Source organism: Furipterus horrens, unplaced genomic scaffold, assembly GCF_987537825.1.
Source record: "Furipterus horrens unplaced genomic scaffold, mFurHor1.1.pri manual_scaffold_3, whole genome shotgun sequence".
NCBI lineage: Eukaryota > Metazoa > Chordata > Mammalia > Chiroptera > Furipteridae > Furipterus > Furipterus horrens.
The window spans coordinates 141,901,584-141,926,388 of NW_028327173.1; the positions used below are offsets into that span (position 1 = coordinate 141,901,584).

Sequence of the window (24,805 nt, forward strand, 5' to 3'; positions counted from 1 at the left end):
CTGCCTCCTTGTGTTTATTTTTATGTATTGGTAGAGCTGCTATGTCTCCCATGCTTGGTAGCATGGCCTAATGCAGTAGGTGTCCTGTAGGGTCCAGCAGCACGGCCTCCATGTTCACCCAAGCTGTGTTCTCCAGGTGTGCTCCACATATGGGCTGTGTGCACCCTCCTCTTGTAGTTGAGCCTTGATTACTGCTGGCAGGTCAATGGGGGGATTTACCCTCAATCGATTGGCTTGTGAAATGGCTGTGACCACTGTGGACGATCAGCTGTGCAGGGGCCAACCTCACGGAGCAGGACTTCCTTCAACAGAGCTCTGGTACCTGCTGAGTCCACCCCTTGGGTCATGCAGGTAATTTTAAGTTGTCTAGTGGCTTCATTTCAAAAAATAGAAAGAAGCAGGTAAAATTAAATTTAAGAATTTGTTTTATTTATTCCAATATATTCAAATTATTCTAATTTCAAGATGCAATCAATATTAAAAAATGACTGATGAGCTCTTTTGTATTCTTTTTCATATTGCCTTCAAAACCTGATGTGTGTATAGTTTACACTTAGAGCACATCAGCACATGTCCGTGTTCAGCAGCCGGTGTGGTTGGCCTCCATATGGGACAGCTCAAGTACAGACAAGTCTGGTGCAGTGGCAAGAGTGCAGACTCTGTAGTCCAAGTGCTAGAGTTTGCACCTTGGCTCCATCATACTAACGCTGGGATGTTGTCTGTGAAACAAGGATATGAGTAATGCCAATCTTAAGGGGTTGGTATGAAGACAAAATAAAATAAAATAAAATAGTCCTTGGAAGGCTTTTTGCATGGATTCTGGCAAACGTTAGATGGCTGTCATTTTATAATGCACAAGCTCTCTAGACTTATGCGATCCTGAACAAGTTGTCTTACCTCTTTGAATATTAGTTCCCTTCTCTGTAAAACAGGGTGATAATAATGCTTCATTGAGAAGATTAACTGGTACAAACAGAGCACTTAATAAATGTTCATTTCTTTCCCCTTGGATTTAGGTGTCAATAAACAGAGAAATAGCCAAAGGGCCAACAGAGCAGGAACAGAGGTAAATGAGCCTGGATAATTGGCAAACAGGATGGTCACGAGGTACCTATGCTGCAGGCAAGCATCCAGATGGTTCCAACCTGCCCCAGGCAGTTTAAGGAGTGCCCACTGGGTGTGTTTCTTTGGTAGTCCCTTCGCTAGAAGCTATGTAACAGCAGGCAGTTTCCCAGGTTCCCAGGCTGATGGAGGCTGCATCTGCATCTTCCAGGAAACACCCTCATGTATGCCTGATTCAACAGACAGCCATTCAGTAGTTTAAAGCTACAGCAATAACTTGACCCCCTTGGTGTTGAGAAGGAGAAAAACAAATACATTATTTGTTTATTATATAATTCAAAATCTCTAATAGTAATGGCCTTGACTGCTTTGCTACCCAGAGGTTTGTTTTTTCATATTTAATGGCTTATACAAGATTTTTAGAAAGAAAACTTAAAATTTTTAATTAAAACCATATCCTAACTATCTACTCTTCAACTCCTCTGCATATTTGTTTATTTTTTTCTTACAATTGATCTGTTAAGAGTAGTTTCGAGTTAAGAGTTTTGGAATTACCGAGGAAGAGCTTGTGGGGATGTTTGAAATCCATGATTCAGACAGGAAAGGACCCTGAGTGATGGGATTGCTTATGACATCAGAGGTAAGCAGCCACTCCTCAAACCACCAGCTTGGGACCCTTCCTGCTGCACTTCAAGGAGATGTTGTAAACCTTCTGTAGGTTTTAATGTCCCATTGCACTATAACAGTCCAGAAGGCTCATTTCCGAATGACAATAAAACCGCCATGAAAAACGTGAGTTTTGGATGACACGGAAGGTTCAGCCATTTCTTCCACCAATGAAAAGGGAGTTTTTTTAAGTCCTCACCCAAGGATATGCTTATTGATTTTAGAGAGACATGAAAAGGGGAAAAGAAAGAGGGAGAGAGAAACATCGACTGGTTGCCTCCCGTACACACCCTGACTGGGGATCGAACCCACAGCCTTTTGGTGTGCGGGCCTATGCTCCACCCAACTGAGCCACCGGCCTGGGTGGAAAGGGGAATTTTGGTAAGACACAAAACAGTGCTTGGTTTTCCCTAACGGGACTTGCGACCTCACAGCTCTGCCTCCTCAGTTTTCCACAGGCTTTCAATAAAACTAAAGGTAATAATAAACAGTAAAATATAACGAACATAGCAATACACCCTTCACCAAACTAGAGCTACCTCTAATCTCCATGTTGTCTTCCAGAAGGTGACAGAAACCTTTTTTTTGTTGTTGTTGTTGTTGTTGTTGTTAAATACAGAAGTGAATGCTAATGTGATGGTTTAAATAAACAGTTGAGTCAAGATGCTGCCTTACCAAAATGGAAGTAAAATACATTTCTTGAGAATATGCATAGAGACTATTCACGTTTTTCTAATAATTTCAGTAGTGTTGGGCACAGTTTAGGGAAAAGTGGCCCTGATGAATAAATGTAGTTTTAATTAATTTCCAAGCAGCCATTTGAGACTTAAAGTACTTGGGGGAGGTAAGATGAGCATAACCACAAAAATATTTCTTAAACCTTGAAAGGATTTTCATCTAGAAATCCCAAATGGTCTTACTCATCTGATATTCAGTCCCCATGTGACAGAGGAAGAATGACTATGGGAGGAAGAAGAGTCTCTGAGACCAAAACCGGAGGCACATATAAAGGCCGGGCTCACTTAGGCAACATTGGCCCAGACCAGAGCTGGGAAGGATGGCTGGTATCAGTCCCCGTCACTATGCATTAGAAGCTCATCTCCTACATTCAATCATTGCACCCTTACCTCTCTGTGTCCCACCCAGGGTTCTGTACAGGGAGCAGATACTCAATACAGATTTGTTGATAGAATGACCTCCATTCCGTGCAACTGGAGATGACTCAATGTTCTCGGCAGAACACGTTATTTATACAAATAAAAGCATCGAGCAGAACACACATGGGTAGGACTCTTGCTATGACTGTTCGTAGAGGTGGATTTGTAGCAGAGTGAATGAGGCTTCAGATTCAGGGCCCCTCATTTGCATAGACCACTTCCAAGGCCCTGGACCTAAGCTTGTATTTGTAATTTTGTATTCTTCTTAAAGAGGATTTCAAGATTGCATACGCTTCAAGTCTCACAAAACTTGGATCTGCTCTGGGCTGTTCTGAAAAGCCATCCATAAACGCAATCTCTGGAGTTTTCATCCGTCATTATTTTAACTCCTATTCAACCTAAGCAAATACACATCAACTAGTTCAGTAACCAAAGACAAATTAGTTCTGTGTTTCCTTGCTTCTGGAAATGAAAGGGGATTGGATATGATTCCTCGGGTCCCCAAAGAGAGCCGTGGACAAGTAAGGCAGAGTGGAAGAGAGGAGACAAACGAGCCGACCCCAGCCCTTGTCCAGACTGCACTACCAACAGCTGGTGTGGGACCTTCAGTGAGAATCTTCACCTTTTGGGACCACAATCTTCTCTTCTAGGAGATGAGGCAGGTAGGCAAGATGCTGTCTGAAGTGCCACCCTCTCTGTAATTCCAACACTGCCTTGTGCAGTGTGCCACATCTCACACCTGCTCTCACTGGGGCTCACAGGGCCCTACGGAGTATTCAGTGGAATCTTCTGGCAAACTTCAGGCTTCTAATTCAGTGTTCTTCCTGTTATGCCACATTGCAGAGATTTGCCAGCTGATGAGTAAATAGGGCTGATGTCATTGATTTTGATGGCCTTCAAATATACACTGCTGTCATGCTGAGTCAAAGATGACACCATGACATGAACCAGTGCTGTAGCGTGTACATGTGGCAAAGGAGGAGGGTGAGCTCCTCTCCCACAGCAGGAGATACAGCCAGTCTCCAGGGAAAGGCAGCTTCTTCTTGTGCCTCCATTCAAAATCAGGCTTCCTTTTCTCAATGACCTGACTGCCCCGGGCGACAGCGAGACAATGATTAGAAATCCCTGGGACACTGGGAAAAAGGTCCCTTTTAAGCAGCAGCTCTCCAGAGCTACCAAATTTAAATTCCTGGAGAGATGGGTTATTAGGAATATTTAATTCTGAAAGATTCCAGGGTGATTCTGATTATCTATCAGGTCAGATAATGGCTGTGCGAGGTAGTTTTCTCTGTCCTAACAAGACTGGAAATGCGAAAGGCCCTGAAATAGTCTATCTAGCTGCCCTGATGCCTCCTTCATAAAGGAAATGGGGGTAGTGTTGACTCAGCAAGTAATAGCCAGAATGCAGCCCTATCCCAAAAGACTACCAATTGTATGATTCCCTTTATATGAAATGTCCAGAGCAGCAAACTCATTGGCACAGAAAGGAGATTAGAGTTGTCAGGGTCTGGAGAAAGGAATTGGGGGTGGGGTGAGGCAGAAGAGATAGGGATGGTGATGGGTAAAGGGAACAGTGTTTCTTTTGAGGGTGATAAAAATATTCTCAAATTGGTTGTGATTATATGAATACAATAAAAAACACTAAATTTTATACTTTAAGTGTGTAGTATGTGAATTATATTTCAATAAAACTATATATATGTATTTAAAACCAACCCTAACCTTCCCTTCCCTTACACACACACACACACACACACATACACCATGCCAATCTGTGAACACTGAAGGGTCAATTACAAATTCCCAACCAGTAAAAGTCCGATATGTGTGACTGGTACTCAGTCTCCTTATCACCTCATTTGCCTTAGGACCACTAATAGCCTTCCTCAGCTCTGGGAGACTAGAGAAACCAATTCATCCCAGTCCGGTGGCACCACCTGGTGACCATCCTGGGAAATTCCTGATGAGCTATTTCTGCACTAGTCTTCTATCACGGTCCATGGTCCTCATGCACAAACCATTATCCCCTTTTATCTTCTTCCAACTTCAGGGTTCAGATATTTCTAGTTTAGGTAATCTCCAATTTATACGCAAGCATTCCCTTTCACTTCTTCCCCCTAACTCTTGCCCAGGGTCTCCCACTACTGTTGCTAAAAAGCTTAAGAAACTTCAGTTACAAGTTTGCCCTCTGGAAAAAAAAAAAAGTAGCAAATCACAAAGTGGGTACACACAATTGGAGCTACTAAAAAGGCAATCCATCTCATTAACAAGTATTTTGGAGAATCAAAAAAGCAAATAGGTAGGTAACTGATGGAAAGACAGTCTTGTTGGCAATCAAATTAAAACAATGAGATGCGATGTTTGCCTGTTAAATGAAACAATTTCTTAAAAGATGATACTCAGTTAGCAGGAGAGACAAGATTGCCATGAATGAACAGATGGAGAGAGAGCAGCCACAGAAGTGCAACATTCACATAGAGTGACGTGGGAGACAGTCTGCAGGAAATGGAGCCTGGAAACCTGCATGGAGCTTCACCCGTTTTGGTTTGTTTGTTTGTTTGTTTTATAGATATGTATACCCAGAGAACTTGTCAGGAGTCCACACAAAGGTTTATGTGCAAATATGGTCACGGAAGCAATGCTTATGATGGAGACAAACTGGAAAAACTCTTAAATGCCCAGCCTTTGGAGAATCCTTAATCGAACTGTGGCATAAATAGGTAATTGGATATAATGCAGTTACTAAAAGCAACAGTGATTTTCTATGATACACGAAAAAGCTCTTGATGTACTATTAAGTATAAAATTCTACATATACACACATAAAAAGACACTGGAAGGAAACACACCAAATGTCAAACGTGGATATCTCTAGGTGGTAAGATTATACACAATTTATTTTCCACATAATCCACAAGGTCTTTATTACTTTATAATAATTAAAAATACTGTAAGCATAAGTAACCATACCACCTATAGTCTTTTTATTGGTAACTTCAAAGGTCCTTCCTAATGTGCAGTGGCAGGGAAAATAAAGCCTGCAGAGCAGTGGTTTTCCGCAGGGGGCGCTGTTGACTCAGAGGACATTCGACAGTTTCTGGAGATTTGTGTGGTTGTCACAAAGCAGATTCTCCTGGCATCTAGTGGCGGAGGCCAGGGATGCAGACTACGCAACAGAGAATTCTCGGGCTCAGTGCTGCGAGTGGAAACCCTGCTTTAGAGTCTAACATACGCTTGGGATCCTGATCCCATTCCCTAGTTGGTCAACCCTGGGCCTCACCTTTCCTTGTAAAAAGGAATCATCCCATAGCGTTTCTGAGGACAAAATAACCATCTGTATACAGTCTAGTACTCTATTTACAAAATAAATATTATTTCCCTTCCCCTAGTACCACATTTAAAGGAAGAACACTATTATTCATTTCTGCAGGGATTTTTTTTTTTTTTTTTTTTTTTTTTTTGGTTAGGTGTTATAGTTTTTACTAATCTTTTCATTACTTCTCAATTACTCATTTCAAACATAATCTTGGGGTCAAGTAAGCTTTGATGTGCGCTCCCCCCATGCTAGAACTTCAATATTCAGACTGATAGGATGAAAAAAAATGAATTGAGCCTACAATAGTGATAATCCAAAATTCATGGAGGCAAGTGTTCTCTAAGTATTGAGCTAACATGGGTGAAAACTAGCTTATCTGTCCTGACATCACCCACTGGGTCTGCCCTGCAGTTTCAAGGCTGAGCCTGGAGGGGGCGCGGGGAACGAGAGGACACACGCAGAGATGTCCGTGCAGGCAACCCTCCCTAGTGATCAAAGCCACATGTGAATGATTTGGGGCTCATCCATCCATTTGCGTTTCCCGCACTTCCGTCTTCCACTGAATAATTCCAGCTCTGCTCACAGAAATGAATGATGATCTAGAGAGAGCAAAACTCTAGACCCAAGATTCCCTCGTTCCTGACTGCTTCTACATCAGAACACTACTGGTAATACCCGGAGTGGTGGGACATCCCACCAGCGGCCTCTCAGCTCCTTTGCTAAATTGGAAGGAGGCAGGTGGTACTCGTGCACTGTCTTCCGCGCTGTCACTGAGGGAGAAGAAGGCGATGCGACTTGCCTAGGAGCACGAATCAACACAGTGCGGCTGGGTTAGGAGGCAGGCTGTGCCAGGAGCTGCATGGGGACGCAACTCCAGTCGCAGCCATGGATACCGCGAGCTGCGAGCGCGCTGACCGCTCCTTCCAGCAGGCACTGCCTGTCCACAGCCCAGACCCATAGGCACCAAGACTGCCTGTAAAAAGCCAGAAGCACTTACCAGGCTCCAGTGTGCTGTATACAGACCTAGTTACATGAGAGCCGACTGCCAAAAACTCTCTTCACTGACCATGCACAGGGAAAAAAATTCCTTTTAATGTTAGTATAATGCATCATTTACTCTCAGAGTAACTCCTTCCATGCCCCCAACCCCCACCGCCCCTGCCACCCCTTCCTTTCAGAAACGGTTTCAGGCCTGCATGGTTGCCATATTTTTGCACACTCCAGAGACCAAGGATTATTCAGTCTGGACAAACTGAACATCATAGCTGAAGGATTTTTTTTTTTTTTTTTTTTTTTTTTAGGAAAGAAAGCAAAAGACAGGAGACCCGCTGGTTCAGTTCAGGAGACAGGCGTCTTTGGTAATTTATGGCAAAGAAATTCTCCCTGGCAAGCCCATCATTCCTGCTGCTTGGGAGGAAAATATTAGTCACCACATCTGTCCAAGCCGTGCAGGGTTTGTGGACACAGGCCTGAAGAGCTGTTGCACCACAAAGATAGCATCACAAAGGTCCCCTGGGCCTCTGCAGGGCAGGCCAGTCACCTGGATAACACACCTCAGCCACAATCTCTGTCTCATGGCAAGAAAGACTTTGATAGTCTGCCATGAGTCCCCACTGGAAGGGTCATCACCACAGTCCTTTTGGACCCAGGCCAAATGCCAAGTGACAACTTCTCTTCCCACGACATGGGGTGCCACTGCCCACTGCACACCTAGGTACAGCGTGCAGAGCTGTGAGAGGTTGGTGACCAACCCTCTGGGAACTGACCACCAAATGGGGGCCAGTGAATAGCCACATTATGTCTTGGATGCCTGTAAATGCTGACTGACTAAAGAAATATCCACCTTCTTCCCCTGAGCTTCCAACAGTGCTGGTGCCAAATGTGCGTGCATTTGACCAACACAAAAAGAAATATCCAGTGCACCCTGCTGCCCAATCCCGCTACCGCCACCACTGCTGCCATTGAGGGCGTCTCCAGGTCTGGGACAGCCTTTTAATGTGCAAGGAGGTGACAGGCTGTGGAGGCAGCAGCTTCCCTGGGGCAGCTGAGGGCCCTGAGTAATGCAGACCATGTGCTCCTGTCCCCAGATGCTTTTAAGTAGAGAAACCTGATGACATCCTTCCCAGTTTCCAGCCTTCTTCGCTGCCACCGCCCCTCCCCATTACCAACCGGCACTCAACACATACTGGCTAGAAAGGATATCTCATCCCACTCCTTCCTGCCAGAACGTGAGTACCCATGATCCACATCCTACCTCTCCTCAAGTATGTCCAGCTCAAGTTCAATTGACCTGCGATGTGTTTACTGGGGGGTCCATGCCTTGCCCCCCTCCAGAAATCCTTTGGCGGTAACTGTCTGCCCCACAACCTGGGCTCTCAGCTTCTATCCCAATGTGCTCTAGAGATGCATTCCAGTATTTGTGACCCTTTCTCTCCCCTAGACTTCAGCTTCCCTAAACAAGGGCTGCAAGTCACAATAAGAGAAAATGGGCCCCAGCTACCTCTTTGTGGCCCTCTAGACAGCAGTTTGCTCACAGCTGACCCACCCCCTGGAGTGAGGGGCTGTGCATCAGTCTTGATCTCCCTGAGTGGTGTTATTCTCACACTTCTGGATGCCTCTAGATGGAAGCACAGATGGGCAATACAGCCAGTGGCTGGGGGAGTAAGGGAAACAGCAGTCTCATCCTGCTCCACTGCTGATTTTCTGAGAAACTACTTAATTCCTTCAGTCAGGGTTTGACCTCCACTAACAGGTCAAACAAAGATAGTGCCTGGCTCTTACCTGTTTTAAAAAGACCCCATGTAAATAAACTAAATGCATGTTTATTGGTTGTAAAAGGCATCAAGGTCACAGTTCCTGGCACACAGTAGGCACTCAATAATTACCCACTGAGTACACACAAAGGGAAACGTGTGAGCTGACAGCATGCACAGCTCAGGGCAAGTGTGTGGAATCCATCCTGTGGGACACGCCAGCCTGTGCACAGCCTGCTCTCACAGCCCCAGAGCCCCCTTTCCAACCCCGCTGCACACCCGTCTCACACTGACATTGCCCACGTCCACATGGGCAGGCTTCCTTCTGGCTCAGCAGCTGACTGGCTAGTCTTCTTGATTTTAAAGATGCTTCTGTAATCAATTTCATGGCAAATCACCATACTTAGATTCCCACGAGGACAAGAAATGAAACAGCACAGTTGAGTATAGAAAAGTTGCTCTTTCTCCGAACATGCAGGAAGCACCCACCCTCACTACTGGCACATACTCCTGACATGCAGTGTCAACACCAATGGGAGCCGAGTGTTTCCTGAGACCAGAAAGGGACCTGGTTCCTCTGAAGGTTAACATGCAACTATTGGGAACATTTTCTGAGGCCAAGCCTAGGAGGACACAGGCACAGGGAACATAGGATATGACACAGACTGGGACAACCTTCCAGCCATGAAGCTGTTTACGCCTGGAAAGACAGGTGGTAGGATGAGACAAGCAATGACCACAGAACGATGCTTCGCCTTTGTGGAACATTTTAGATTGTCCCAAGCACTTGTATATACAGGGCAGGGCAAAAGGGGGTTTACAGTTATTTGTATGGAAAACAATGCAATAATTAATAAACAATAGGATAAGAATAAACTCTGTATTTCGTGTACTCACAACTACTGTAAACCTACTGTCTCCCACCTGTGCATTATTTGGCTACCGTATCAACCCTGTGGGACAGACTGGACCACTTACATCCATTTTCATATTGGAAATAGGAACTTCACAGAGTCTAAGGGACCTGCTCAGTGCCACACGAGTGAGCTGAGCCAGGACTAGAACACCTGGCCACCTGCCTCAGTGCTCTCCCTGCTGCTAGTCAGTGACCCTTTCCCCACCTCAGGTCCCACCTCCTGCCCTGGTCACATGGCACACCACGGGCAAAAGCACACGCTTGGTTTTCATTGTGGTGCCAAGCTGTAGTCTGCTAAGCCCTTCCCACCTGCCTTAGGAGCTTCCTTTATGAACTGTGATGCCCAGGTATTTGCATCAATTTGTTCCAAGAGGGCAGTCTGTCAGAAAACTGGCTTTCTGAAGCATCCTTTATGTCCCTGAAGCACCATCTGCCCAAATCCACATGTGGTTTACCACAGCTCCCAGCACTGTTGGAGCCTCTCAGCTAAATATTACAGAAGTATATGAGTCTACGCGGATTGAAGACAGCTGTCTGGAGAGATGCTTTCAAACCTAACCCAGCCGTTTGCCAACCAACTTGTAAAGCTCAAGCCATGTGAGGTGGGCAACTTCAAACTTAAAAACAAACAAACAAAAACTATGATAAAGGTTATATCAAATGAGAGAGGGTACAGGAAAGAACCTTTGCAAACTATAAAATATTGTATAAAATTTAGCTACCACTATCCCATTCCACCATGTGCATGATGCACTTCATCAATTATGTGTGGAAAATGGCTCACTGTGGCGTCCCCAGGGACTCCGCACGCTTCTTGGTGCCTCACCCTTTTTCCAGGTGGCAGGTCTCGGATGCAATGGAACAAGGTCCCAGTTTGAACCTGCTCTGGGCTTCAGATATGACAGCAGGCTGGGAGAACCCCTGCCAGAACCTAGTTGCATTAGGAATTGAGATGCCTCCTGGGGAAAAGCTCCCAGGAGAGGGGAGGGGAGTCTGGCTCTGGGCCTGAGGAGGGGTAAACCGTGCCTTCCTGGGCAATGGGAGGGAGATATTTTTAGCTCCTTGGTGCTCGATGCTTAGATCTGTCTCCATGTCCAGCCGTTCATGAGAATTGTATTGAAAGCACAAGGCAGGGAAGAATGGGTTGTTGGGAACAGTAAGAAATGAAATGGAAATCTCTGTTTTCTGACTTCTGGCCAAGATGGAGGCCTAGACTGACACGCTCCATCTACTTCCACAACTAAGAAGGAATACAACTACTGCAGGGCCAGAAATAACCAGAAGTTCCAGAAAATAAAGCTACATGGAAGTCCAACGTATGAAGTTATGAGAAAGTGGTGCTTGTCTGAATGGGTAGGAGGGACAAAGCTGGGACGGAGAGGCCAAATTGTGATGGTGGCGGCAGCTGTGGCGATGGTGGTGGGACAGCAGTAAGCACAGACACCCATGTTTAAGGGGAGGTGAGAAGTGCCTGGGGACCATCTCCAGCTGCAGACCAAGCCCGTCAGCTCACGATTCCAGTGCAAGGGAAGGCAGACCCGCATTGCCTCAGACCGTGAGGGCCAGAGGTGGTGGGGATGGAGAAGGAGGCTCCCAGTCTTTCAGTGGAGTGCGAACGGCAGAAATCCATCTTGGACCCCCGCCCCCACACAAAGTGCCACAGCGTGGTGAGAAGGATTGCCCAGTAGTGATGAGTGCATGGGGCTCCACCCCCTATAGTGTAGGAGGTGTGACAGCCCTGCCCAGGAAGCAAAGGTAAACACAAAACTGTCAGGATGGCACAGATCATGATAGAGATCCCAATCATGCAGCTGACCAGCATATAGGAAATCTTACTGAGGCACAGTTCAGAGCTTTGGTTATATAAATGCTCACAGACCTAACAGCAGATCTTAAACAAGACAGGGAAGGAATGAAGGCTAGTCCTGCTGAAATGAATGAAAACACATATGAAACAAGTGGTGAGGGAAAGAAAACCAGGGATCAAATCAACAAATCAGAACATAGGGAAGGAACAAACAGTCAACCAGTGCAGAAAGAGGAAACAAAAAGTGAGGAAAATGAGGAGAAGCTCAGAAACGTTTGGGACAACTATAAGCGGGCCAACATCCGAATCACAGGGTTGCCAGAAGGTGAAAAAGGAGAACTAGAAATTGAAAAATTATGTGAAAAATAATGAAGCATAACTTCCCTAACTTGGGGAAGGAAATAGACTTACAGGTCCAGGAAGCACAAAGACTTCCAAAACAACTGGACCCAGGGAGAACCACACCAAGGCACATTATAATCAAAATGTCAAAAAGTAATGGTAAAGAGAGAATCTTAAAAGCAGCAAGAGAGAAGAGAATTACGTACAAAGGAGTCCCAATAAGACTATCAGCTGATTTCTCAAAGGAGACTCTGCAGGCAAAAAGGGACTGGCAAGAAATATTCAAAGTAATGAAAAGCAAAAACCTACCACCATGATTATTCTATCCATCGAAGCTGTCATTCAGAACAGAAGGGCAGAGAAAGTGCTTCCAGGACAAAGTAAAACTGAAGGAGTTCATCAGATCCAAACCACTGTTATATGAGATGTTAAAGGGACTTGTTTAGGAGAAAGAGGATCAAAACTATGAACATTAAAATGAAAACTGTATATTACATTTTGGGGGGAGGTCATCGGGGAGGGGGAAGGAGGAAAGGGAGGGAGATGGTGCAGGAATTAAGAAGCACCATAGGAGGGAGTGGTTTAGACAGAAAGATGTTGAGAAGAACTATATGCACAACCAATGGGCATGGACTAAGGGGCGGGGGGCAACTGAAGAAAGGGAGGGTCACTGGGTGGAGGGGAACAAAGGGAAAAGAAATTGGGACAACTGTAACAGCATAATCAATAAAGCATATTAAAATAAAATAAAATAAGTTTTTAAAAAAGAAAGCTCTGTTTTCTTAAACACTCTCTAGGATTAAGGGGTATAAGTTACACTGAGGGACCTTCCCCTGTCCTCACCACCAGCACTTTAAAACAGAAATCCCTGGGGCTGGTCCTGGCCAGTGGCACAGTTGGTAGAGCATCATCCCGATACCCTAAGGTTGCAGATTCCATCCCTGGTCAGGATATGTACAAGAATCAACTGATGAGTGTATAAATTCTCTCTCTCTCTTTCTCTCTCTCAAATCAATCAATTTAAAAATTTTTTTATTTTATTTTTAAAAAGAACTCCCTGGGGCTGCAACAGCTTAGTGGAAGGAGGACAAGGTGGTACCCAGCTAAAGGGGACAGAAAAAGAAAAGGGGAAAATGGGGACCTGCTGTAAGGGAGCCAACCAACTGATGACTTGCAGGATCAGACATGGGGTGTGTTCTGGGGTCCTCAGGAAGTCAGGGCACTTCACAGGAAGCTGAGGTCCTGAGTGAGCAGTTGTAAGAAGGTCCAGTGCATTTTGGATTATTAATGCTCCAGCCAAGTGTAGAATAGGGGATATAGTCAGTAACATTTTAATAACTATGTAGGGTGTCAGATGGGTACTAGACTGATAGAGGTGATCACTTCAGGAGTTATAGAAATGCCAAATTAGTATGTTGTGCACTAGAAAACTAATGTAATATTGTATATCAACTGGAACTGAAAACTAAATATTTTTAATTAAAAAATAAAATAAATCAAAAGAATAAGATAAAATAAAATGCTCCAATTGTACTTACAGGTTGTATTACAGGTTGGATGATCTTGACTGAAATAACACAAGTCTCACTTGCTATGTCTCAGAGGTCAATGTTATTTCAACAAGTATTTCGTGAGCATCTATTATGTGCCTGGTCCTGTCTAGGTACTGCTGACCAAAAGCAAATCAGATGTTGTGTCTGCTCTGGCAGATCTTACAGTTGAGGGAGGAAGGCAAGCTGCACTTAGTCCTGAATGCTGATTCACAAAGACTCTATGAGCAGCAATTCAAAGAAGAATCAACAATGAACCCAGGAGTGAGGATCACCCCTAAAGATAAACCTATTTCACAATTTGGTCTAAGATCAACCCTGTCCATATCTTTCCCTTTAATCAACTAGCCCAAGAGGCAGCGTGCTGTGTTGTACAGAAGAAAACACTTGGGCTCTGAACCCACATACAAATACTATCTGCATGCCTAGATAAGTCCCTTCCCTGAGCTTCTCTTTCCACATCTGTCACATGACTCTGTGCATAAAGACACTCTGAGATCCAGAATCTACAAAGAGGTATTCAGAAGGGCTGTACATGGATTAGAATAATTTCCCTTAGAAAAAAGTGGGTTGATGGCAACAGTGTTCTCCATCCACTCTGGTGGGATGGTTGATTATATGTGGCAGCTTGGCGGGGTTACAGTGTCCAGTTGCTTGGTCAAACCCCAGTCTAGATGTTGCTGTGAAGGTATTTTTGGGGTTTGAGTAAATTTAAGTTAGAAGACTTTAGGGACTGAGCAAAAAGGGAAAAGGTCTCATGGACAACAGTGTGGTGATTGCTGGGGGGAGGGGAATATAAGGGAACTAAAAGGTAATGGGAAAATATACATATACAATAAAGAAGGCTTTGAGCAAAGCAGATTATCTCCCTTAATGTGGGTGAGTCTCACAGTTGTAGGCCTGAAGGGCAAACACCAAGGCCCCCTGAGGAGAAAGAAATTCTGCCTCCAGACTCAAGATCACATCAACGCTAACAAGGGGCTCAGCCAGCCAGGTAGCCCCAAGATTTTCAGTTTCCAGCCCGCCCAAATGCATGAACCAACTCCTTAAAATAAATATCTCTTGTCTCTATGGCTCTTTTTCATAACCTCAACCATACTTTATTTGACTGCATCTTATTTAGATAGCCAGCACATCTCAAATCCCCCTGAACCTTTCTCTCCAAAAGGATATGGGACAATAGAAGAAAATGATGCGGCAATATCTAGTTGTCAGAGAGCAGTCCCATATTTTGAGATATGTGTGATATTTTCCAGATACTCAAACTCATATCTGATGCTAATATAATTTATGGTTATGTTTTCACAAGCCTGAAAGCATCATTTTAGTAATGTCATGGTGCACTGACAAGTGGCTTTGATGAACTACCCATTTGTTTGTATCTGTGCTCCTGAGAGTGATGAACTGCATGATTTTTAGAAACCATAATATATATACACATATAATCAGTCTTACTCATATCAGTCTACATATAGTAGTGTTTATATGCATAGAGACAGATTTATTTATAAATATAAATATGTATATGTGTATAGATATATGTACATGTACATGTACATGTATATGTATGTGTAGATTGTTGTTTCTCTAGAAACTATGACTAATATATCTGGATTCTACGGACTTCCGTGATAACACATGAACTGAAGATTTCACATCATTCAATATTCACATAATTTCAAAACAATCCTGATCAAGGATGATAAGCTTTTCTGCTTATCAGCTAAGAGGCAGTAAGCATTGTTTAAAATGACTAAGCTTACTACTTTGAAATGTGATTCTTAACAAATTGTGACTTTGCAGGGGGTTCACATTACTTCAACATTTTGAACATGAAGTGAAACTGTACTAATCTTTTATATTGCCTTGTTGCAAAGTCACTTAAAATGTACATGAAGATTATTAAGATTATTTTCCATTTTTGTTCTTGGTTTATGCCTTATTAAAACATGTATTGCTATTCACTAAAAAAGAAAATAGAAAAAGATGACACTCCAGATCTTTTGATCGTGTATTACATTTTACAAGATACCGAGGAGTTACATAATATAAATATAAAAAGGTTATAATTACCAAATAATTAGTAGTTAGATTACATTAATAGAAAGTTAAACCAGTCTCGCCTGAAATAGTAAAATTTCAAAAAACATATAGGCCAGGTATATGAGATGTATACAAAAAAAAAAAGAGATTTGGGGGGCTGATTGAATTTCATTCTTATTTTAATTCTGAGTAGGTGGCTTGAGAGAATACAAATACCAAAGCCAAAACCTCTGAACTCACCCGCATCCCAACAGATCTCTGCCTCTCCTTTTGTTCCCAGCAGAGGAAAGACCCAGGCCTCCCCCTGGGCTCATTTCTCAACCCTCCCACCTCCTTGGGAGCTTTTACACCTCACTCATCTGCTCTTCATCCCACCTCTTCAACTCCCCTCTCCACTGGTTCTTTCCAGTGAGCACTTAGACAAGCTTAACTCTCTAAAACCAAAACCTAACAAAATCTTCTTCATCTCAATATCAAACCCCTCCACCGCCCCTGCCCACCTCCTTCCACAACTATTATTGCCTTCTCCCCCTTATCTGGAGGACACAGGTAACAGAGTTCTACACCTTCTCTTCTGTCCCCTGCAGTGTGGTCTCTGCCCCCAAGACTCTGCAGGGCTTTAGTTATGTCCACGCCCCCAGTAATTTGGGTATTGCTACACCCAGCAGCTCTTATTACACATGATCTCTCTGCTGACTGGGACAATGGCGACCAGTGCTCCCTCCTGAAACACTCTTCCTTGTTTTCTTTACAAGTCACCTTTCTGGTTCTCATTATGCCCAGACTCTTGAATCACACCCTATGCAGAGTCTTTAAGGCCTTTTTCCTAGGTGCGCTGCTCCTCTTCCTGATACTCCCCCAGGGTGACCTCATCCGTTCCGATAGCATCAGCCACCACCAACATGGGATGACCCCAGATCTCTCCCTTCACCAGATACCTCCCCTGTGTTCTATACATCCAAGTGCCTTCTGGACACCTGCACCCGGATGCCCCAGGGCACCTTAAACACAACGCAGACATAAGTCATCACTTACATCTCCCTATTCTGCTCCCCTCCTCAAACACCCCAAACCTCCCCCTATTCTTTTTCCACTTCTTATCACTATCTGTTCAGCTTCCCAAGAAAGAAAACTGGAAATCATCCAGGGACTTTTTTTTTAAGGATCTGAGTTCAGGGTGGACTGAACAGAACCCCCAAGGATATGGGCCACTCAAAGACAGCCCTCAAACCCACTGCTATCAATGGTTTCTCAGGATAAGGATAACCTAGAGGCAGATTTTAGTCTACTACTTTCAACTACAGAGAGAAGCCAGCCAGAGAAACAAATCTCTCCCTCTCCAACCTTCAAAAGGAACGCAACTGTTGCCCTCCTGTGGTAAAGTGGAGGCACTGCATCTCCTTTTCCAAGGCCAAAGGTTGGCTAAGTAGAAACTTCCTAGGATCTGACCCTTCAAGTAGGCTTTATTTTACAAAGGACTCTTTCTCCACTTGTATTTATTACAAAAATAATCTTGGTTCACCTTGTTTTGAAGTGAAGTAATTGATTCCCAAAAGTCGTCGTCGGCAGCCGTCCGTCTCGAGAGACGATGGTGTAGCTTCTTAAGTGTCTATCTGCACTGCCGAGAATGGCTGTGCAGTCCGACTCAGGAGTGACACGGCATCTGTCTCCTCCCGTGTTGAATTGACATCTTGCGATGACGCTGGAGTGTCCTCTCCAGTGGAGCTGAAGCTACAGAGCCTGGGCAGGGTGATATGGAGGGTCTGCTGTTGCCCATGCAGCAGACCCCCCCTCTCTTCGCAGCTGAAGGGTCCAAGGGAAAGACGGAGTCGATACAGCTTGGCTTCAGGTGCGCCGCAGGAGTTGCCGGTGTTGACTACAACGTCAAACCGCCTTAGGGACTCCGGCTCCGGATTTTCTGTCGGGGTTTACTCCCTTAGCCTTTCCCCTGAAGAGGTATGCCGCAAGGCAGCGGAGGTTTTTTGGAGTCAGAGTTTTCCTTCTCTGATGTGCCCTGACTGGAAGATCGAACCAGCGACACTTAGCTCGCAGGCCGACGCTCAATCCACTGAGCTAAACCAGCCAGGGCCACCCAAAAGTCAGTGTTATAAAAAAGAATTTGGTATTTTTATATCAGTCTCCATGGAGGATGCTCAAGTTACTTATATAAAATGTGGTATTTGCTGCCCTGACGGGTGTGGCTCAGTGGATTGAGCACCAGCCTGCGAACTGAAAATGTCACTGGTTTGGTTCTGGGTTGGGGCACACACCCGGGTTGCAGGCTGGGTCCCAGCTGGGGGCGTGCGAGAGGCAATGGGTTGATGTTTCTCTTGAGTATTGGTTTCTCTCCCTCTCTTTCTCCCTCCCTTCCCCTCTCTCTGAAAATAAATAAATAAATAAATAAATAAATAAATAAATAAATAATAGTATTTGCATATAGCCTATGCAAATCCTCCCATATACTTTAAGCCATCTCTAGGTTACTTATAATACCTAATGCAATGTAAGTACTATATGAATAGTTGTTATGCTGTATTGTTTAGGAAATTATGACAAGAAAAAACGTCTGTACATGTTCAGTGCAGACACAACTATGGTAGGTCTAACTGCATAGTACACACCAGCAACAATGTAACATTGTTGAAAAAATATTTTTAACCCGTGGTTGGTTGAGTCTGCAGATGTGGTACTGAAGGATTTAGAGAGCCAACTGTACAGATTTAAAATTATTTGGAACCATCAATGCCAATATCTATAAATTTCTGTCTCAGTGGTTTCATGCCTCATGTTATCACGAAGCTAGCCCTCTGGTGGCCTAGAATGGTGGAGAAAATGAACCAGTGGCACATTTTCAGATTGGGTGAATCAAAGGCCAACAGTAGTGTCAGCTGGCAGAGCCATTCTGACTCCCAAGAGTCTCTATCCCATAGCAAATGGTTCTCTGAATCAGCCCCTTGGACAGCGGTGGCTTTACTTGTTTCTGGGGACAACTAGTCATTCCGCTGTGTCATAAGGACCAATGAGCAACCATGCGCTTGGGGGAGGATGGGCACAGCTGAAATACTAGGTGCACTGAAGCCTCTCTGAGCTTTGCTGCTAACCGAATCAGTAACCAAAAATAGTATTGGAGAAAGCCATTCAAGATTGAAAATGTCCTGTCAATAATCCCCAAGGTGAGAGGAGGCAGGCCTGCAATTCAGTTACTAACAACACCTGCTTAAGGCATTCGAGAGAGTGGGCTGGAAGCCCCACCTTACAGATGAGAAAAGTAAGGGTCAAAAAGTCGGCAAGATCACCTACAGCTAGTAAATAGTACTATAGGCAAGACTCAACCTCAGTTCTCCTCGCTGTTAAAGCACGTTTCTTCTCTATAAAACAAATTGGTCCCAGTTTGTCTTGACTTTGTGGGATGTCTTTTGCTTTAGGCTAAGTATTTATACATTTAAAAGATGCTCCTTACCAAGCCATGTGCAAAACGCCTATGGAGGAGTACAAAATAACCCTAGTCTTCTCTGGATTTTTTTTGGTAAATGCTTCCTCCCCAGTGAGCCCTGAGAGCAATTAACAACTAGGTTTCTGGAGTCCTGTGATATACTTTGAGTCTGCTCGGCCCCCTGCTGGTTTAGTTCCAGAACTGCAGGAAGTCCTTCCTGTTTCTCAATAGACAGCAGCTGTAGCGAGAGCGCAGAACTTGCACCATGGTGATGGGCCACCGTCAAAGGAAACAAGTATGTATCACTGAGCTCTTGGCAAAAACTTCTAGGTAGACTTTTTTTAAAACACAGAATAGAAATGGGATATTTGTCTTGAACTGAAAGAAAAAATGTCTTAACAGATCCAGGTGTCCAATAGTATTTACATACTCACTGCTGCCAAATATATTTATTTTCCCCCAGTATCATATATTCAACCTTCATATATTTACTGAGTACTGTATGGGTTCCGAATGAGTCACCCCAAGATGTGCCTCTGTAGTATGCAGATTATTTTGAGCTAACGGCAACAGAGACCCCGTGGGCTCAAGAGAAACTTCTGCCTCCTCCTCTTTAATTACCCAGAAGATTGAATTAAGGGCCTTGCCCACAAGAAGAGATTATCAGAGATATCCTTTTTTAACCTAGCTATATGGCAAACTACTAATTACTGAACATCTGCCCTTCATATCACCCTTTGAAACTCCAAGGCACCTTACCTCACCCTTAGCTCAGGATGTCATATACACTTCAATTCCCCTGTCTTCAAACCTCTCATATATGTGGGATTCCTATGAATACATATGTAATTAAATGTGGTTACCTTCTCTTGTTAGGCTGCATCATGCTGATTGATTAAATGATTTATTTATTTATTTAATTTCTTAGCCCACCATAATTATCATAATTATCTGTTTACTTGTGGGTCTATGGCTAACTATAGTGAGCAGGCCCAGAACAGGGATTTTCAATCTTGTCTTCGCTTCCTTTTTGTCTTCACTCATTAAACGTTTTTTGAACAAATGAGAGTGTAATGATTGCATAAGAGATCACCATTTTCAAGCCTTGGGGGATTTCCTAAAATTGATTCAATCCTTCCGGAACCTTTTTTTTTTTTTTTTTTTCAGGAATAGTGCCAGGAAATCTGGATGGTCTCTTCCAGGATGTACTTTAGGTTGGCTGCTGCTCATGCTTCATGAAATTGTGAGAAGCATGGATTTGGAGGGCTGGAAGCCTGGGTTGAATTCTCACAGTCATGATACTTGTGTGACTTTGGGAAACTCATATAATCTCTTCATTTCTTGGTTTTATCAGCAGGGAAATAGTAATATCTAGCCCACAGGTACTGCTTGGTGGCAAATAAATGAGAATGTGTGTGAGAAGTGATAGCACATAGTAGATACTCAGTAAATTTTCTCTCTCCCAACTGAAAGAACCTCGAGGGTACAGGAAAGCTTCTTCCTCCCCCACAGTATCTACTATGTGTCTGAGGACAGAGCAGTCAATAAATAGACATAGTCTCATGGAACTTACATTTCAGAGGGGAGACAGACAATAAGCAAAGAAACAATGATAAATCCCCCCCACCCCAAGAATGCGATGGAGCTTAAAAAGCAAAAGAACACTATGACAGAGAATGGCAGCTACTCTAAGTGAGTGACTTTGAGACTGAGACCTGCAGAGGAGGGCACAGCAATGCAGAGCAGGAAGACCAGGTGACGTGAGATCCCAGAGGCTGGAAGAGCTGGTGTGACTGAGGGACTAAAAGGGAAGCAAAGTGAGGGAGAGAGTGGACAGGAGCTGTGGGTCCTTCTAGGTCATGAGCAACAAGTGCTATTTGTATCCATGCGCAATGCAAAGCCACTGATCGAATCTTAATCAGGGGAGTGATATTGATCTGATTTAAACTTTTAAAGTTTAGCTCTGCCTTTCCTATCGAGAATAACCTAAAAGCAACCAAGAATAAAGGCAGGAAGATCAGACAATTTCAGAAATCCATGGCAGACACATGGACCTTGAACCAGAGGGTAGACCCAGAAAGAAAACAGGCAAAATGGCCAGTGTTATTTTAGGGACAGAAATGAAATCAGCTGCTTCTAATTTGACAATGATGTATGATACAGAAAATCTAGGGTGTTTTGTTTGTTTGTTTTTTGTTGCATACAGGTCAGTGGTGACGCTACTCACTTACACAGAAAAGGCTGATAGAAAGAGGTCATGGAAGGTGTTGGTAGAGAAATGTTGACATGGGGTAACTTAGCAATCACATAAGCCTATAGGGATACAAGGAAGAAATTTGGGCTCAAAAATACAAGTACTGGCAACATAAGAAAAGGAATGGCATTTAGAGAACTGGCCAGAGAATGAGTGCTAGGTCCACTCCTCAGATTCTTCTAAATTCTCTGCCACAGTCTCCTGCATAGGGCCTGGCACGTGGTGGCTGCTGAAGAGCTGGCTACCCAGGGAAGAAAATGAGACTCAAAATTAACACGGGCTTTTGATGTCAGGGAGCTGCTGTCTCTTTTCCACATAGATGATCAGGCCTCAGGTATTAATAGAAACTTGGAATGCTTTCTCCATGACAACAGCTGGGTGACTAGCCTAGCACTTCCGGCATTGGATGGGCGGATATTTGCTGTCTCCAAAGAGCTGGTCTGAAATGGACAGGTGTGTTTGAAGCAACAGCTGGCAGGTGCTGTGAAGGATTTAAATTCTCCCAACAATGGTGGCATAAGGCCGTCTGCTAGGCTGGTATGCTTGCTGATTCAAATCACCCATGTTAATCCATTCCTAAAATCAAATGTCAGCCTACATAGACAATAACCCCACAGAGTTAGTTTTACTCAATGGCTTCAAACTATGCATAACAAGCCAGAAACAAGTATCGTATGTGAACAATAGGTATTCACAGGACCCCCAAGGTAGAAAGTATTTTTAGGAAATTAAAAATGCAGGCAAAATTATGCATCATCAATCCATAGGGAGTGGCAATTGTTGGGTGTGTTTTATATATGCATATATATTTTTTTTTTCCATTACCACTTATCCCCCTATCTCGTCCCACCCCCCATGTGTGTGTTTGGACAAAACTCAGCAAAAGAATTTGCATTTTTTCCTTAGGACCCACTCCTGTGGGTGAATACTTGAAGTGCTCCCTGCAGTTGACCTGCATTAACCATGCTGCTGCTTTCGGGCTCCACCTCAGCAGAGAAAGAGATCATTCCCATTCAGAGAGGACACACAGGAAGGCATGGAAATAAGGGGCCTGCTCCTGAGAGTAGCTGGTCACCTGCTCCTAAGAACTGGATTTAGATTCTCTCTATAGATAAATTATTAAACAACAAAGTACTGCTTTTTTTTTTTTTTTTTTTAATCCTCACCCAAGGATATGTGCATTGATTGGAGATAGAGAGAGACAGAGACAGAGAAAAAGAGAGAGAATCATCGATTGGTTGCCTCCCTCACAAGTTGCAACCAGGAATCAACCCCAAAACCTAGGTATGTGCCTTGACTGGGGATCAAACCTGTAACCTTTTGGTGTACAGGACAATGCTCCAACCAACTTAGACACCTGGCCAGGGCCAAAGTGCTGCTTTTTAATGAAAGTATTACAACTGCATTGACAGAAAGTTAGAAAAATTCTGGGAGGAAATGGTTTCGCCACATGAAAATGAGTTAATTAACATTTGTTATATTTTAAAATACTTTTTTAACAGTTTATGACATAAACTTTTTTTTTTTTTTAAATGACATAAACTCTTAATGTCAGTACCTCTTTTGGCTCTTTTGGGCTTATATGACACCATCCCCCAAAATCAAATCAGGTCCTTTTGGTCCTATGTTCTGAGGATCTTTTACAAGTACTGTCCACCAGTGACTCAAAGACACTGTCTGCCAGGGACACAATTTTCCAAAGATCAGTATGGGGAAGATGTGGGGCTGGGTTCTAATCTTTCTTTAGAGATAACACCAGATCCTCCTTCATGCACTCGTTATATATTAGTGTACCAGACCTTGTGTTAGGTGCTAGGGCTACAGCTGTGGATTAAATAGATAAGGTCCCTGCTCCCACAGGCCTTACATTCTTGTGCGGATGCATATACTGTGTAGGGGAAGAAGAAAGGGAAAACAGAGAGAAGTAGATTTTCTTCACTATGTATTAACTATTTTAAATACTAATGGAAACTTCAAAGTGGTAGAACACAGTAAATACCTTCGATGCTCTGTGGGCCCACAATATTCATGGCCTGGTGAGCTGGATACTCTACCCGTGGCCTGGCAATGCCCAGCTGCTCCATAACGCCGTGGAGCAGTCTCTGGATGTCTGTTTCGGAGACCCGGTCAGGGGTCCTTGGGCTATAAGCAGATGTTGCCATCCATCCAAATGTCAACCAAAACATTAGGCCAGATAGCATGGTGGAGGCCATCCTGGAGGCCATTTTTAACCTGCAGAAATAAGACCAAATTATATGAATAGGCCACAATTGGCAACTGTGATGATGCAAGGGACTAATTTGAGGACCACCCAAAAAGGGACTGCAATGAAAAAATCCTAGGGATTTGCTTTTGCCTTAAATACCCGCTGTTGCCAGGGCATCTGCTGTGGGAAGGTGTTAAGAAACAGAACAGTTGGAGACAGCCAACTCCTCTGTCCTCTCATACTTGGGAAGACCAGGCTGGAATGGCAGTTCTCACTCATTCTTTGATCCTCCTTGCAGCTTCCCGGAAATTATGCATCACCCCTAATCCCACCATTCTCTCCCTTTCTTACAAAAACAAACAAACAACAACAACAACAAAAAACTTGTTTCAATTTTGAGAAAGGGACACCTTGAGTTTCCCTAAGTCTTGGGGGCCAGAGTTGGGAAGGTGTGGGGTGAGGGGTGGGGAAGGCTCCCAAGGAGTTAGGGAGACACAAAAGGTCAAGAATCACAGAAGGGTTAGAGTGGTGGAAGGGAACACGTTAGCTTAGAACATCTAGTATCAGTACATCTGAGATCCTGAGGGGGACTCAACAACACACACACCGCTCAGGTCTGCCCTGCCATCAGAAAAGGGAGGGGAGGCGTGTTTGCTCAATCACGGGCAGGCTGGGTGATCTTGGGCAAAAGCCTCAGCTTTCTCCTCGGGCAAAAGCCTCAGCTTTCTCCTCTGCCAAAAGGAGATTAGAAAAGCCTGTGTCTTATAGCATTGTTGTGAACATATGTGTGGGAACACACATCAGGAGGGCCAGAACCATGCCAGGCACAGAGCACCCACACTGCTGTCATTATGTTGGCAAAGTTACCTTACAGTCTGGGGTTAGAATCTGAGGAAGTGAGTGATGACAGGGAAGACAGACAGGTGAAAGAGAGGGAGAAAATGAGTCTGGGAGTCACTGTCCTAAATGCTGGCTTCCGTCGCCAGATGCCTACAGAACAAGGGAACAGTCGTTCATGCAGCGACCCTCTGCAGCTGCTCGCCCACGCTTCTGACCATTCTTCTACGCATTTTCTTCCCTGGGACTGAAATATTTATAACTCCTAATATCTTTTTCTGCATAGAAAAAGGCCTTTTCTAGCCATCCCTGGATACAAAGCCTTATCTCCCGAAGAGCAAAGCCTTCAATTCTGACGGGAAAGGCCGGAGGCAGCCACCGGCCTCCATCCAGCCCTCTCCATCTTTCCCTGCTCTGCACTGAATGCAGGCTGTCTTTCTGCTTCATTTACATCCCCCGCCAA

At 44.1% G+C, this 24,805-nt stretch overlaps 1 protein-coding gene across 1 annotated transcript in view; it reads right to left on the reverse strand.

Annotated features, from left to right (window-relative positions):
* The window catches only part of SCG5 (secretogranin V), a 54,239-nt gene extending 30,713 nt beyond the window's left edge, over positions 1 to 23,526 (reverse strand). Inside the window, exon 1 of the mRNA XM_090270381.1 lies at positions 23,299 to 23,526. Coding sequence (XP_090126507.1) covers positions 23,299 to 23,524 — 226 coding nt within the window. The 5' untranslated portion in view covers positions 23,525 to 23,526. The remainder of the gene's footprint in view (positions 1 to 23,298) is intronic.
* Between the last annotated feature and the right edge of the window lie 1,279 nt (positions 23,527 to 24,805).